At 44.6% G+C, this 17114-nt stretch overlaps 2 protein-coding genes across 5 annotated transcripts in view; one reads left to right on the forward strand and one right to left on the reverse strand.

Moving 5' to 3' along the window:
- The first annotated feature begins 3033 nt into the window (after window positions 1-3033).
- The window catches only part of HLCS (holocarboxylase synthetase), a 197866-nt gene continuing 183785 nt past the window's right edge, over window positions 3034-17114 (forward strand). For 2 of the 4 annotated variants that reach the window (XM_036243008.1, XM_036243012.1), the window contains exon 1: window positions 3040-3487. In XM_036243008.1, the coding sequence (XP_036098901.1) occupies window positions 3326-3487 (162 nt within the window). In that variant the 5' untranslated portion in view covers window positions 3040-3325. Of the gene's footprint in view, window positions 3488-17114 lie in introns of all 4 variants that reach the window. The other 2 variants (XM_036243011.1, XM_036243010.1) reach the window with 2 other exon arrangements.
- On the reverse strand, window positions 14293-14957 carry LOC118617234 (60S ribosomal protein L27-like). The gene has a single exon (XM_036243016.1). The coding sequence runs from the start codon at window positions 14733-14735 to the stop codon at window positions 14325-14327; it is 411 nt and encodes a 136-aa protein (XP_036098909.1). The 5' UTR covers window positions 14736-14957; the 3' UTR covers window positions 14293-14324.

Here is a 17114-nt window from a genome sequence, read left to right on the forward strand (position 1 = left end):
CCAAACCCAGGATTCTCTTGTCCGCAGGCCAACGCTCTAACCACTGAGCCAAATCAGCCGGGGTCAGATTTCATTTTTTTAAAAAATTTTTCTGCTGAAGATTGAAGCAAGGTCATCAATTAAGAGTGAAGAAGCCCTGGCTGGTTTGGCTTAGTGGATGGAGGAGTCCCAGGTTCAATTCCCGCCAAGGGCACATATCTCGGTTGTCATCGGCCCTGGTTGGGATTGTGCTGGTGGCAACCAATCAATGTGTCTCTCTCACGTGGATGTCTCTCTGTCTCTTTCTCCCTCTCTCCCTCCCGCTGTATCTGAAGATAAAGGCAAAGATGTCCTTGGGTGAGGATAAAAAGGAAAAAAAAGAGTGAAAGGGTGGTAAGGCATGCAGGAGGGCTGAAGAGGGGAGAAAGGGGGGGAACTATCACTTTGGAGCATAAACAAGAGAAGAGACTAAGGAAGGACAGTAGGAATACAGGTGGTTGACTGGTGTCCTCCCAGCCTCTCAGCTAAAAGGCCAAGATATATCTATATCTATCCACAATTTTTGTTGTTGTTGTTAATCCTCACCTGAGGATATTTTCCCATTGACTTTTAGAGTGGAAGGGAGGGAAGGAGAGAGAGAAAGAAACATCGATGTGATAAAGGATACACATCAATTGGTTGCCTCTCACATGACCCTGACCAGGGCCAGGGATGAACCTGCAACTGAGGCACGTGCCCTTGACTGGGAATCGAACCCGCTACCCTTTGGTCCGAGGGCCGATGATCTAACTGCTGAGCCAAACCAGTCAGGGCTATAACCACAACTTTTTATCCACTTGTCTATTGATGGGAGATGTTTACTTATTGAATAGTATTATTTTTATAAAGCTAAAAAGCAAAACAATGTACTGTGTAGGGATGCATTCATCTGTATTTAAGATTTTTTACAACAAAGGAATGATAAATGTAAACTTGAGAATGGGAGCCAGGGGGATAGAATAGGTGAGGAATACAGAGGTATTGGCAATATTTAAGTTCTCAAGTTGAGGGGTAAGTACATAGTATTCATTTCATTATTAGACTTTGTACCTTATATCCAGGTTACAGAAATTCTGTTGACTGTATTGAGCAATATAGTAAATTAAAAAGAAAATTCACTGGCATCTACTGTTTTTGTATGTTGCATTTGAAAACAGCAATGTAGCCTGGCTGGTGTGGCTCAGTGGTTGAGCATTGACCCTTGTACCAAGAGGTTGGTTTGATTCCCGATCAGGGCACATGCCCAGGTTGTGGGCCCAATTCCCAGTGAGGGGCATGCAGGAGGCAGCCAATCCATGTTCTTTCTCATGGATGTTTCTATCTCTCCTTCATCCTTCCTCTCTCTCTCTAAAATCAATAAAGAAAAAAACACAGCAATGTAGATAAAATCAGAAAACCATAAAATGTTAGAATTAGAAGAGGCCTTCAAGATAATGGTTCATCTGAAATGCAATCACTTAATTATAAGTACTAGGGAATAGTTATCATTTGGGAAACTGGGGGAGACTTTCTAAACAAAATCAATGGAAAAAGTCATGAAAGAAAATGTTGAGAGGTTTTATTTAGTTAAAGTTTTTAAAATGGTGCACAAAAGCCATCTTAAATGAAGTTAAAAGGCAAATGATAAACTAGGGTAAAAATATGCCACTAATATCAGAGCCTAGGGACTAATATCCTAGGCTAATATCCTTAATATATATCCTTAATATATAATGAACCTATAAAATCATTAAGGAACATACTAACTGCAAAATTGAAAAATGGCAATGATACAAATATATAATTAATAGAAGAAGAAATGCAAATGACCAATAAAATAATTTAAAAAAATAAATTTTTCTAATAATTCAAAAGAACAGAAAACGAATCTTTTAAAGACAGATATCATTTTTAATTACTCAAAATAGCAAAGATTTAAAAACTTGTACTGTATTATAGCACTTGATATTGACAAGGTGTCAAGGACCATGGTAATTCTATTACCGTCATTCTATTAGGAGATAAAATTAGACATTTGAAGTAAGAAGTTCGGCCTTATGTTTCAATAGTCTTAGAAAGGTTCATATCCTTTGACCCAGTAAACTTGCTTATAGACCTATAGGAATACATCTTAAACAATGACCAGAACGGTGGCTAAAAACTTCAATATAGGGCTGTCCACTTCAGCATTATGAGAGCAAACGTGGAGGGAAAAAATAGCCCAGCAACAGAAGAATGGCTAAACAGGTCATGGAACATGCAAACATGGAATATTTTGTAGCCATCAGAAACCATGTTATTGGAAGACATTGTTTATGATAACCCCTGAATTTCTTCTCCCCAATTTACAGAAACCTCAGCAGTGATGGGAGATCTCAACTTGAGGTTTTCTCTGACTGCAGTTACTTCATCAACCATTCATAAGCACTTTCCCCAGGTCAGACAAGATTCTTTCCCCCAAAAGTTTAGTTCTTCCATTTAATTTCCTTGTCTTTGCTGGGGTATTCTAATCGATGCCATGTGTGGATCTGGGTCCCAGCATAGAATCATGAACTCCCTGTTCCCCCAAACAGAAGCGGAAGCCTTAAATCCTCTCTTGAAATTGCTGTGCTGATCACGAAGGCCCCAGAGCTCAGGCGGCAGAATGGAGACTCCTTGGATTAGCACTGGAAATGGGGGGGGGGGGGGGGGGGGGGAGGAGGTCCTCAGCGTTACTCTGAATAACATCTCATTTACTGGGGTAGTGAAAGAAAGAGTAACATCGAGAAAAGAAATCCACGGAGTAAAGAATTGAATCACATGCTCTGCACCTCCTTCCCCACGCATCCGCAGTAGTAATCCAATTTGGCTTCTTTTCTCTCTCATTGAGCAAGATCTTCAGCCACTTTCACTGTGTGCCAGGAATAAAGACAGATCCAGCCCCTGTCCCGTGTGTGTGTGTGTGTGTGTGTGTGTGTGTGTGTGTGTGTGAGAGAGAGAGAGAGAGAGAGAGAGAGAGAGAGAGAGAGAGAGAGAGAGAAGGGCAAACACCTAGTACAAACAATGACAAGATGGGTGAGTGTTACTGCAGAGGACTTTGGAAAGGGGCTTTAGGGGTCCGGCGAAGTTTTGACATTGTAGGCAAGACCTGAAGGACAGGTCCGAGGACGCCGGGGCAGGCCGAGGCCGCTTCTGGGCAGCCAAGTGGAAGGGCAACGGGAGGGGTACGCCGGGCGCGTCAGATGTCCCTGCCCGTGTGTCCGGCAGGGCGGGCTGGGGAGCCGTCAGAATTTGGGGTTGTGGCCCGGCAGGGGGCCCCACCGAGCGGTATCCAGATCTAGCCTTTCCCATGGTCTGTTTCCCACGCCCCCAGTTGCCACCTGCTCAGTCCTTGGCTACGACACCCGGTCCCCTTCGCGAGCATTTCGGTGGTGCCCGCCTACTCCGTCCGAAGCAGCTGCGGGGCTCGGAGGCCGGAAACGCAGCCAAGGGTCCGGGGCTGGGCCCACAGGTACGGGGGCGCCGATTGATCCCGGGGTCCGTCTTGCCAGGTCACGGGGCCGAGGTGCCGGGGTCTAGGCTCCGGCGGGGCGCAGGCGCACGCTGGGGGGTGAGTTTCCCGAGACAAGGCCAGATTCTCAGGCTGGGGTTTTCTGTCTTTGATCCTGCTGTTTATCCTCCTAGGGGAGATATTTATAGAAAGGAATAATTTAATCACAGCCTGCTCTTCTGGTTTGTTCTTTTCTTGTTCAAGATGTCTGAGTGGGGGTGGATGCAGCCATCTTTCCAGGGCTGAAATTTTACAGAAAGCCGCCTGCTTAAAGCAGTTCCAGTTCAGCTGCATCATCTCTCTGCTCCTGGCTCTCCAGGAGAGGCCTTTCTCTATCTAAGGCTTGCCCGTTTTATAAACACGGAACATGCTTAGGCCTGTGGTTACAGTTGCTTCTTAATTTCTCTCCCTATTCCACCAGATTGACTGTTATTATAAACTGCCTGCAATACTTTCGGGGCTAAGAAGTGGGGTTTGCATAAACATTTTAAAAGTCACGGTTTGACCTGCAAAGCAAGGGACATCAATAGGGGGCACTGCCGCTTCGCTTTACCTCTTCCTGGGTTCTCCATACTGGTGCCTCCGGGGAAACCCACATTCTGAGACAAGGAGGAGGCCCAGCTGTGGGCTGGGAATGCACCGGGCTGTACAGAATGCCCCGGTTCCCCCACTGATTCATTCCACCAGCCTTCTTTCCAGACCCATGACATGTCCAGTAGCAAGGGTATATAACAGGTACGACTTTTTGTTTTGCTTAAGCAGTAATTGGCCTTTCCTAAGCATAGAAGTGTCAATTTATAAGAGAAAATGTTCAGGTTGGTGGAGGGGGAAGAGAACATTCAGTTGTCATGTGACTCATCTGCCCCTTTTCGTGGAACTTTGGGCCACCAGGAGAGAAGGTCTCTAGGCAGGCCTTACGACTCCAGGAGCCTGCTTTTCCTGTGTGCGACCCTGACTGGCACTGCCAGGACCCTGAGCCAAAGACCCTTTTAGCTTTTGACCCTTTCAGTCCCTTCACTTTTCCAATTGTCCCTTGCTAGCTCTCTGCTTGTCCCTGTGGTCCTCCGTGACCCAGATATGCTCTGTTAAGGATTCCGCCCAGCAGCTCATGGGGCTGCAGTTGATACACAGCTGAATGTTCTGTCTTCTGTCCTACATGAGGGGGTCCTGAATTTTCTAATTAATGTCATACACACCATTCAAAGGAATAGCCCAGGGCTTGACACTGACTTCAATTTACATCTCATTCCATTGGGAGGTGGTAACCGGAAGGGGTACTTCATGTGGTACAGACCAATGGAGGAACATTTTTCGGCAGACATGCTTTCCCGTGCCTGAGAAAGGCATTGCATCCACTGGAGAGAGCCCGCTTTGTGCGGACCTGAGCCTGGGTTTCCCACGCTGTTAGAAGGCGGGATGTCTGTCCACTCCAGAGAGTTCTCGTGAGGCTGAAATTGCCTTGCCCTTCGATTCCTGTTGACTCTACAGGTGGGCTGTTCCTTCATCAGAACAGTCACCAGTCACGCACAATGATGTTCTGGTCCACAATGGACTATGTATGTGATGGTGGTCCCATAAAATGACAATAGGGCCAAGAAATTCCTATAGCCTAGTGATGTCGTGGCTGTTACAACATTGGGGCTGTCATAACGTATACTCAGGTTGTTTGTGGTGATGCTGGTGTAAACACGCCTATTGTGCTGCCAGTTGTATAAGTGTACAGCACATATAATTAGGTATAGGGTGTAATACTTGATAACGATAATAATGACTACGTTGCTGGTTCATGTATTTACTGTACTTTTTATTGTTAGTGTTCTCTTTGTACTTACAAAAAAAGAATTTGCTGTAAAACACTACGCCATGTTACACCGGCAGCAGCCTCATACATCTCGTGTTTTCTGCGTGTCTTGATTGCATCATTTTCTCTTGTGCTTGATTTAATCCCATGTTTTTTGTTTTGTTTTGTTTTTTTATCCTCACCCGAGGACATTTTTCCATTTTTTGTACAGATAGAGTGGGAGGGAGAGAGAGGAAGAGAGAGAGAGAGAAACATTGACGCGAAAGGGACACATCGAGTGGCTGCCACCCGCACAACCAACCAGGGCCGGGGACTAACTGCAACCGAGGTACGCGCCCCCAGCGGGAACCGAACCCGGGTCTCTCTGAACTGCAGGCCGATGCTCCAACCGCTGAGCCAAACTGGCCAGGGCTCCCATGTTGTTTTATACACCAACATGTTATACAGGCCTAGGAGCAATGGTGTGTGTAAGTGTGTGCTGTGATGTTTGCACAACCATGAAATCACTTTGACACATTTCTTAGAATGTACCCCTGTCATCCTGTCATTAATCGAGTATACTCAGTGCTGTATGCCCACCCTCCACTGGCACCTTGTGGATGCTCTAATTCTCAAGCTGTGGAAACAGGCACCTGCCCACGGTCACTGCATGCGTATGTGTGGAGCTGGGCAATATTTGAACCCGGAATGTCTGACTCCAGACTGTGGCCTCTATTGCTTCATTATGCAAACTGCAGCTCACAAAGGCCCCACCCTGGGCTGCTTGGAGGTGGGGTGGGAGTCGGGGTGTGCAGCTTCTAATGTTTTCATCTCATTTTGATTGTAAAGTTTGTAGTCAATTTCTGCTTTCATTTATTTGACTTTCATAACTGGCCTTTTATTATTATTTTTAATCCTCACCTGAGGATATTTTTCTATTTATCATCAGATAGAGTGAGAGGGAGAGAGAGAGAGAGAGAGAGAGAGAGAGAGAGAGAGAGGCGAGAGAGACACATCAACTGGTTGCTTCCTGCACAACCTGATCAGGGCTGGGGACAAATTGCAACTGAGGTACATGCCCTTGACCAGAATCAAACCTGAGACTCATTAGTCCACGAGCTGACACTCCAACCACTGAGCCAAACTGGCCAGGGCCATAACTGGCCTTTTAAAAGTGAGACCTTAGCCCTGGCTGGTTTGGCTCAGCGGTTAGAGCGTCAGCCTGCGGTCCACAGAGACCCAGGTTCGGTTCCCGCTAAGGGCATGTACCTTGGCTGCAGTTTGTCCCCAGCCCTGGTTGGGTCGTGTGGGTGGCGGCCACTCGATGTGTCCCTTTCACATCGATGTTTCTCTCTCTTCCTCTCTCTCCTTCCCGCTCTATCTGAGTAAAAAATGGAAAAATGTCCTCGGGTGAGGATAAAAAAAAAATAAAAAAAAATAAAAGTGAGACCTTAGCCCAGCAGGTGTGGCTCAGCGGTTGAGTGTCAACGCATGCACCAAGAGGTCGCCGGTTTAATTCCTGGTCAGGGCACATGCCCAGGTTGTGGGCCCGATCCCCAGTGGAGGGCATGCAGAGGCAGCCATTTGGTGTTCTCTTTCATCAATGTTTCTTTCGTTCCCTCTCCCTTCCTCTCTCTCTAAAAACCAATAAAGAAAAAAATAATGTGAGACCTTAGTTCAGGAAATGGGACAGGATCATTAGGAAGATGTACGAGGAGCAAGCAGGGATCACCTGTTTACAGTTCATTTCACCTTCGTTGCGGTGATTTAGACTTTCAAGGCTGCTGAGTGCTGTGTGTGTGTGGTTGTCTGAATGGTACTGGCACTAATGGCCCCAACTGGAGGTCCTGTCTGAGGGGCAGCAAACTGCTCACAAATGGTGACTCCCCTCGTTCAACCAGGAACAGATTCTGCTTAGGATGTAAGGGACCACTCCCCTCTGCTGGTTGAAGATAAATTTGCTGTCAATGAAGAAAATTCTGTGAGCACTTTTTTCTCTAGCAACCAACTGAGTAAAAGAGAACAGTGTTACCTCACTTTACAAATGGAGTATGAAGCAGTTCCCAAAACTTATTAAGCATCTACTATGTGCCAACGTAAGAAACATTCAAACCTGTGAAAAATTTTGTGAGTTTGTTTTAGCCAAAACTGTCCTAACACTGACCACACTGCATGACTAAGGTCTTCCCTCTAACAGCACTGCAACATTGTATTCAACAGGTAACAATGCCCAGCTGCCCAGCTAGTCTTCCTTCTCACAGTTCTCTAACATTGTATACAACATATAACACTGGCCAGCACCTGTTGACAATTGACATTTGTTGGGAAGCAAAATCTCAACAGATTGAGATAATGCTCCAGAGAATGGCAGCTGTGCACCTTATTTTATAAATTACAATAAAAAGAAGAGATGTAAATGGGTTACATGAAATTCACTGGTGATAGATTAGGAAGGTGGTGTTACGGAAAAGACTCAGATGGAACACCAGAGGAAGTGAAGAGGTTCCTTTATTTACGCATGGGACCCAGAGGAGGCAGTCTCCAAATTCTGGGCCCGCCTAGCTTTATAGTGGGCTGGGTGGACACTCTTTCGATGCAAGAGAATTAAGCAGCTTACAGAAGCAAGAGGCAAAAGGGTCTGGTTATCTCTAGGAGGCAAAGGGGTCTAGTTATCCACTGGGTACTTGCTCTTTCTAAAAGGAGTTTATTTCTTCTATCAGTGGGAGAAAGCAAAGGGGGGAGGGACCTCTGGGGTTGGATAAAAAAGTAAAATGATAGATAAGTGCTTCTTTTACATTGGTGGGTACAGGATAGTTAACAGTCAACAATTAACATGATAATAACAATGAGGGGGATTTGTGGGCTCTGTCCTGGTGCTTAGGTTGTGCCCTGAGGGGTCTGGAAAAAGAAGTTACCCTGACATTCCAAAAGTATGCTATCAATAGATGCAAAAAGACAATAGGCTCAGTTAAGGTGAAAGGGGACCTTTGTCAGGGAAAATACCAACCTAGGACATGACTACCCTCCATAAACCACTTTTAGTTAAAAAGTTTTAATTTCAGACCATCCTCTGTGGTTACTTTCCGTCCGAGTTTGTAAGGCCGCCATGCAGGCCCTCCCTTAGCATGTGGGCCCTTTCTGTCCACATAAATGCTGGCACTGGGCTAAATGCCAGGGATATGAAGGTGAATATGACATTACTGCAAATCAAATCCTTGTAAAGTGAATCATGTCAATAAATTGGGGTCTCAGAATTTCAGAGCTTAAGGGGAAAGTTGGAGACAATCTGGTTTGTGTCTCTCCTTTAAAAATAAAAAAAAAATTTTTTTTATTGATTGATTTTAGATAGGAAGGGAGAGAAAGCAAAACACCAATCTGTTGTTCCGCCCAGCTATGCACCCTGGCACGTCAGGACGACACTCCAACACCTAAACCATCCAGTTTGGGCTGTGCTTCTCTTGTAAACAGTTGAAAAACTGGGACCCAGAGAGATGAAATGATATGCTTACAACCACATGGCTAGTTAAAATGGGGAAAAATGCCAATGAAATTCAGTAGAAGGTTACTCTCTAATTTTTATAACTTTATTTTGAAATAATTTTAGACTTACAAAAGAGTTGCGAAAAATAGCACAGAGTTCCTTCACCCAGCTCCCTCTAGTGTTGACATCTTTCACAACCATGGATTTAATCAAAACAAAACATTAACATCTGTGCAATACAGTAGTATTAACAACCTCAGACTTCAGATTTCACCAGTATTTCCATTTAGGTCCCCTTTCTGTTCCAGAATCCAATCCAGGATACCACATTGCATTTTTTTTTTTCCTTTCCCTTTTTTTAAAAAAATTCAAACCAAACTGATTTTAGAGAGAGAGGAAGGGAGAAGGACAGAGAGGTAGAAACATCAATGAGGATGACATCGATTGGCTGCCTCCTGCATGCCCCCACTGAAAATTAGGCCCACAACCTGGGCATGTGCCCTGACTGGGAATCAAACCAGTGACCTCTTGGTGCAGGGGTCGACGCTCAATCACTGAGCCAAACCAGCTGTGTTTTCCTTTCTTTTTATTAAAAAAATTTAATTGAATTTACTGGGGTGACATTGGTTAATAAAATTATAGATTTTAAGTGTACGATTCTATAATACATCATCTGTATATGTATTCTGTGTTCCCACATTGCATTCTGACTGTAATTTCTAACTTTGGATTTTTCCTATACTTGAGGTTCCTTCAAACAGTAATAAATCAGTGACATTCAGTTGTACAGAAAGTGGACCGCAGTCCCCTTTTATGCGTTTGCAGAGCCAGCTGTTTGCTCTGGTGTTCTTCATGAAATGCCGCCTGCACCTTTTCGGGCGTGTCCACGTTCTGGACTAGCCCAGCCTGACCTGCACACAGAAGGCTGTCCTCTAGGCTGGCAGTGGCACACTCTGAACCTTCTGCCACTGTTCCCTCTTGGATCTCGAGTCTCATTTCAATTTATTATTGTTATTCATGGGCATTCTTTTTAAAAAATTTTTATTTCTTTATTGATTTTTAGAGAGAGAGGAAGGGAGGAGAGATAGAAACATCCATGAGAGAAAACATCGACTGGCCACCACCCGCATGCCCCTAACTGGGGATTGGGCCCACAACCTGGGCATTGCCCTGACCAGGAATCGAACTTATGCTTGGGTTGATGCTGAACCACTGAGCCACACTGCTGGGCTCGTGGGCATTCTTTGTTCTCAGAAGCCTAGCTTATCTAGTGAAGGACTTTGGAGCCAGAAAGACACAAATTCAGTTCCCACCTAGTTGTGACTTAAGCAAGTCACTCAATTGCTCATGGGGACAGTAGCCACCCTGCTGTTTATGAGAGGGTTACATGAACGAATGTACTCAGTGATTATTACAGTGCCTGGAATGCAGAAATGTGGAATGAATAAATGAATACATGGATGGCCCTTAGGGGAGACCAGGCTTGGTGGGTACAATGGAAGGTCTTGAATGCCAGGCAAGACCCCCAGAGCCTCCTGGTGGGCAGAGGCAGGCACTGAAGGGTTTGAGAAAGGGAGTCGTATGATCAGACCACACTTTGTCAAGTGCAGAGGGTGCTGGATTAAGCAGAGCAGTAGGAAATGGGAGGCCTGCAGGGAATTAGTGAGGCGGCTACCGTGTTGGTTCCAATGACAGAAGAGAGGGGGTGATGGAAAGATGAGACTCCTGAGAGACTGTGCAGAGGTGCCATCAACAGAAATAACCAGGATTCAGGGTGGAGAGAAGTTGGTACTCCAAGAAGACTAAGTTATAGGTTAGGTGGAAACTAGAAAGTGATGTCATTAACAGAGATAGAGAAATCAGGATAAAGATATAATTTATGGGGGGAAAAATGCATTTAGTTTTATTCAGGTTGCTTCTGAGATATCAACAGAATATTCAAATAAAGATATGCAGAAGGGATGACTATGACATTAGAGGCCGGGAGAGGCCAGAGCTGGCAGTGAGGATTTGAGCGTCATGCCCAGAGGGCTAGATAAGGACAGGGGGAAAAATGCCACTGAAACCCAGCAGGCAAATGGAACCTCCATGGAAGAGAACAGGTGAGGGCAGAAGCTGGCCAAAGACTCACTCATGCCCAACGGTTCAAAGAGGTGAGAGAGAAAGGAGGTGTCACTGGAAACTGGCACCACAGCTGAGGTGTATCTCCCCCCAGTCTGGATGCTAGAAGCCCCGGACCAACGTGTCGGCAGGGTCGGTTGGTTCTGAGGCACCCCGTCTTGCCTTAAAGATGGCTGCCTTTTCCCTGTGTCTTCACATGGTCTTCCCTCCGTGCCCCAATCTCTCCAAGGAGCCAGTCGCACCGGATCAGGGTCTGCCCACAGGACCTCATGTTATCTTACCACTTTGAAGGCCCCATCTCCAAATACAGTCACATTCTGAAGTACCGGGGGTTAAGATTTCAACATTGGAATCTTTTTTGGTAGACACAATTCAGCCCATAACATAGGAATAGAAACAGATAATGAATTTTTTTTTAATCCTCACTGGAGGATATTTTTCCATTTATCTTCAGATGGGGGTGGGGGGGTGGGGAGAGAGAGATGTGAGAGAGACACATCGATTGGTTGCCTCCCGCAGGACTCCAATCAGGGCCTGGGGCTGAACTACAACCGGAACTGAACCTGTGACTCTTTGGTCTCGGGCCAACGCTCTAACCGCTGAGCCAAAACGGCCAGGGCCAGATAATGAATTTTGAAAGAACTCAAGGGAAGCAGGTTAGAAGGGAGGCTTTTTGAGGTTTCTCTACTGTTTGTCTTCAGCGAAGTTCAGCCAAGGGGATGGTAGAAGGCCATAGGACTGGAGAAGCCAGGGGAATTTCCGCCTTCTCTAGCTCTGGGTAGGGGGATCTCCATCTCCCACAGGACAGATCTGCAAGGTTCCAGTTTCCACCAGGTGACCCTGGCTCCAGGCACTCAGGTCACTCTACCTCCTTGGGGGTGGGCAGCAGCTTTCTGTGATTTCTATTCCCTGGGTTGCCTCACTGTCCCACGTTTGGTGTGTTAGCACCTTCATCGTGTCTGTAGCCGTGTCTCATTGGGCCAGAAAAGCAAATGCTGCAGAAAGATGGAAGGGATGAAAACTGGAAATGGTTAGTTTTCTGAGCCACGAGGGTAGAAGCTATGATCCTAGTGATTAAGACGGGGATCTCTGTCAATCTGATGGGTTTCTACCAGTTCCCATGAAGGTTTTAATTTCTACTACTCCTCCATTTTGATTAACAAAATAAAATTCCATTTTGCCTGATTGGACAATATGATTGTTCCAAAAACAACAAGGTATTAATATGAGCATTAAAGCTACTGGATAGAGATGAAGATGTTCTGTAGTTCCTTCGGTTCTTAGTACCCCAGTAAGGATGTGGAGTAAATCCTAATCTCATTCAGTCTGGCTCTTCAGATGTCATGTGATTTAATGTTACTCTCAATTCGGGGGTGCTGGTATTCTAAAAGCCGAGAGTTTTAAGTTCTTAGAAGACTGTAGAATTTAGCAAGCCAGCGGTCCCCTGCTTCCTGCAGATACTGACTTCCTGGAGGAGGCGGGAGAAGGTCCAGCTTGCCATTCCATTTTGAAATCAGCCTGCTCAGTCTACAACATTCTGTGTAAGTTTCATTTTATCTGAGTCCCTCTACTGTCACTTAAAACAGTGAAAAGATTTAAGTATGTGTGCTCTCTAGCCAAACCAACCAGTTCTGTCTACTATTTGCTTCCTTAAAAATTTTTTTTTATTTTTGAAAGTATTACCGATATCCCTTTTCCCCCACTGACCCCTTCTTTCCCGCTCCCACTCCCCTCCTGCCTTCCTCAGCCTAGTGTCCATGTCAATTGGTTGTACATATATGCATGTAAGTTCTTTGGTTTATCTCTATCCACCCTCCCATCCCTCTGAGGTTTGTCAGTCTGTTCCCTACTTCCATGATTCTGGATCTCTTTTGATCGACGGCTTATTTTGTTCATATATTCCACAAATAACTGAGATCATATGGTACTTGTCTTTCTCTGATTGGCTTATTTTGCTCAGCATAATACCCTCCAGATCCTTCCATTTCATCTCAAAGGGTAAGAGATCTTTCCTTCTTACAGCTGCATAGCATTCCACTGTTTACTTTCTGATAATATTAGAATGTACAGATTTTACAGTTACTAAATACACTTTTTAAAAAATGTTTTTATTTATTTTTTAGAGAGAGGAAGGGAGAGAGATATAAACATCAATTGGCTGCCTCCTGCATACCCCCTACTGGGGATCAAGCCCACAACCCAGGCATGTACCCTGACCAGGAATCGAGCTGGGACCTCCCAGTCCATGGGATGATGCTCAATCCACTAAGCTACCCCAGCCGGACACTAAATACATTTTAACTAGACTGAATCCTACTTAAAACTTAGATCTTCTTTTATTTATTATTTTTTTAATCCTCATCTGAGAACATTTTTCTATTTATCTTCAGATAGAGTGGGAGGAAGGGAGGGAGAGAGAAACATTACTATGAGAGGGGCACATCAACTGGTTGCCTCCCGCAGGACGCCAACCAGGGCCGGGGACCAAATGCAACTGGGGTACATGCCCTTGACCGGAATCAAGCTCGAGACTCATTGGTCCATGGGCTGACGCTCTAACTGCTGAGCCAAACCGGCCAGGGCTTAGTTCTTCTTTTAAAATATATGTAACATTTTCTTACCAACTTAATATGTCACATATTATTATACCAAAATTTATAGTTTATAGATTCAAATGGTTCTTCTGGTTAGCATTACCTTGACTTACTGCCAGGAGATCAGGGAGATAGCTATTATCTTGGCATTTCACATAATTAAAGAATAATGACACATCACATTTAGGCCCTTTTACATAAGGTTTTACGTAAAAGTGTCTTTAAAAAAATTTTTTTTCTTTACTGATTTTCAGAGAGAGAGGAAGTGAGAGGGAGAGAGAGAGAGAGAAACATTAATAAGAAAGAACATTGATTGGCTGCCTCCTGCATGCCCCCCACTGGGGATCAGGCCCACAACCTGGGCCTGTGCCGACCAGAAATCAAACTGGTAACGTCTTGGTGCAGGGGTCGATGCTTAACTACTGAGCCACACTGGCTGGGCTGTAAAAGCGTCTTTTAATTCTTGGGTCAAAAGTCACATTTTGCCTTTATTATTATCTGTATTTAAAAATAAGTTTTTCCTTTATTGATTTTAGAGAGAGAGAGAGGAAGGGAGAGAGAGGGCGAGGGAGGGAGGGAGAGAGAGAGAAACATCGATGAGAGAGAACATCAACTGCCTGCCTTCTGCATGGCCCCACTGGGGTTCGGGCCCACAACCTGGTCATGTGTCCTGACCGGGAATTGAACTGGTGACCTCTTGGTGCATGGGTCAACGCTCAACCACTCAACCACACTGGCTAGTCTCTAAAAGGCATTTAATACAGTTTTCCTATTTGGAATAAATGTTATTTTTGGACTTTTAATGACTGAAACAAGAAAGATCTAAAAGCGCAGCTTCTGGAAGAACCATTTGTTCTCGCCGGTCTTGCACCTCTCTTCGAACTCGACCTTGGCCTCCTGTCTGGCTTTGTGTTTCAGAGCAGGGTCTCTGAAGACGTCCTTGTTGACGACAGTTTTGTCCAAGGGGATATCCACAGAGTACCTTGTGGGCATGAGGTGATTGTAGTTGTAAACTTTCACAAAAGACTTGATCTTTGACCTCTTGGCAATTTTCTTCTCACCCATGGCAGCTGTCACTTTGCGGGGGTAGCGGTCAATTCCAGCCACCAGAGCATGGCTGTAGGGGCGGGCCGAGGTGCCATCATCAATGTTCTTGACGATGACTGCTTTGCGTCTGGAGTAGCGTCCGGCCAGGACCAGTACCACCTTCCCGGGTTTCATAAACTTGCCCATTTCGATGGTAACCACCCGGGCCTAGACCAGAAAGCTGGAATGTTTTTAAAAATTGGGATTCCAAAATAAATTTTTGACCCAGGGTAGCAAAGGTGGTTGGTTTGATCCCTACCTTTATCAGGGCCCAGGCATTTGCTAATCAGCAAGATTTAAAATGATAACTTACCCCTGTGAAACCCTGATTACAACCTAACCCTCTAATCTATTTTTTTTTCTGCTTATTTCTCAGTGAAAAACAACATTTTGTTTTTTTATTTTAAACCAATAAGAAAAAGTATTATTGGTTTAAAATAGTTTATTTCACTTAACCTTAACTTTTAACTGCATATAGATATTCACACTGCCATTTACTGACTAATAAACACACATACCATAGATTATCAAATATTCAAAGAAAAGCTCATGTTTTGTGTTTTTTGCCAATAAAAACTGCATGATTTCAATTAAATATGTATTTCAATTACTTTTTTCAGAGGGCACCTTTTTAAATAGATGGTCATTCTTGAGACCCTGGGATCTCTGAATATAATTTTAAATTCACGAATTTTTTTAGCAGCCCAACACTGTTGTGGACGGAACAGATTGTTTTATTTATAAGAGAGACTATGTACTTTAACTGCTAAAAATGAACTGTTTACAGTTAGTTATGTAAATTTCAGCATCTACCTGTCATTTCCTACTGAACTGGATTTTAATTTCAAAAATAACTGTCTTTCTTAGGTCTGGCCATTAGACTGATCAGCCTGCTGAGTGCTCCCCAAGTCCAGACAATTGTGTGTGACAGACTTCCTCTGAGGATGAGCTATCATCTATTTAACGTGGGACAGGACAGCTTCCCCCCAGCACAGTGATATTCTTTTGGTTTATACTCGGCCATGTCCCCAGACCACCACTTTCCCAGCATGCCTCCTAAGGGCAGGAGAGTAGAGACTTGAGTCCAGGAAGGCTTTTCTTATGAGAGAGAGCCAGTCACTTTGTAGGGTAATTGAGGCCGTCTTCAGTTGCTGGCTGGTGAGCGCACCATTCTTCCTACAGTGATGGTCCTATAAATGACAAAGTCTCCTTTTTAAATTCCTAGTCTGTGGTTTTACTCTTCACAATTTGGAAGAGTCTAGAGCAATGGTTCTCAACCTGTGGGTAGCGACCCCTTTGGGGGTAGAACGACCCTTTCACACGGGTCACCTAAGACCGTCGGAAAACACTTATTTCCGATGGTCTTAGGAACTGAGACATGGCTCCTCTATCCATCTCCAAGAGGGCCTGCCCACACACAACATGAGGAACTATATTAAAGGGTTGTGGCATTAAGAAGGTTGAGAACCACTGCTCTAGAGCAACCCAGATGCAGGAAGTAACAGAGCTAGACTTTAGCAGTGCTTCTCAAATTTGAACGTGTTTGTGAATCACCTGGGGATTTTGTTAAAAAGTACCCTGGCCAGGTGGCTTGGTTGGTTGGAGTGTCGTCCAGTACACCAAAAAGGTTGAGTGTTCAATTCCCAGTCAGGGCATGTGCTGGAGGCAATGGATCTATGTTTCTCTCACACTGATGTTCCTCTTTTTCTCTATCTCCCCCCCAACACTTCCTCTCTAAAAAATAAATAAATAGAAGCATACCCTTGGATGAGGATTAAAAAAAAGTGTATGCAGGAGGCAGCTGATGGATGTTTCTCATTGATGTTTCTCTCTCTCTCTCCCTCTCCCTTCCTCTCTCTCTGAAATCAATAAAAACATATATATATATATATTTTGTTGTTGTTGTTGATTTTTTTGAGAGAGAGAAGGGAGAGAGATAGAAACATCAATGTGAGAGAGAAAACATGTGCCCTGACTGGGAATTGAACCAGGACCTCTCGATCCATGGAACGTTCAATCCACTGAGCCATACCAGCCAGGCCAATAAAAACAAATTTTTAAAAATGTGCAGATAATGATTCAGTGAGTCCAGGATAGGGCCTGGGATTCTGCATTTCTAATGAGCTCCTAGGTGATGCCGATGTTGCTTGATGTCAAGACCACTCTTTGAGTAGCAAGGGACTACAGGATGTGAATCAGGTACATACACAGTAAGATCCCCTGATGTTTTATTTTTGACTCCCTCCCCTTTTCTTTTGCTATCTGGGGGCAATGAAGCAAGGCTCCATCATTTCAGTTGAGATTGTAAACAAAGCCTGCTGTGTGACTGTTTAACTTCTTACTCCTCCTAGTCCATCTGTCTTCCGTACTTCTTCCTGGGCATGAAGGTATTGATGCTCTTTAGTCAGAGTCAGGAAGAAACTCACCTACTTCTCAGTTCATGGTGACCCTCTGCAGTCCCTTCTTTATAAGCCAGAACTGGTGTACAGTTTTGTCCTCCACATTTTCCCGTGATGTCTTCTGAAG

The sequence above is a fragment of the Molossus molossus genome, unplaced genomic scaffold (genome assembly GCF_014108415.1).
Source record: "Molossus molossus isolate mMolMol1 unplaced genomic scaffold, mMolMol1.p scaffold_m16_p_5, whole genome shotgun sequence".
Taxonomy (NCBI): domain Eukaryota; kingdom Metazoa; phylum Chordata; class Mammalia; order Chiroptera; family Molossidae; genus Molossus; species Molossus molossus.

Excerpts from the sequence above, each read along its gene's own strand:
- LOC118617234 (XM_036243016.1), bottom strand. The coding sequence starts at position 14,735 with ATGGGCAAGTTTATGAAACCCGGGAAGGTGGTACTGGTCCTGGCCGGA.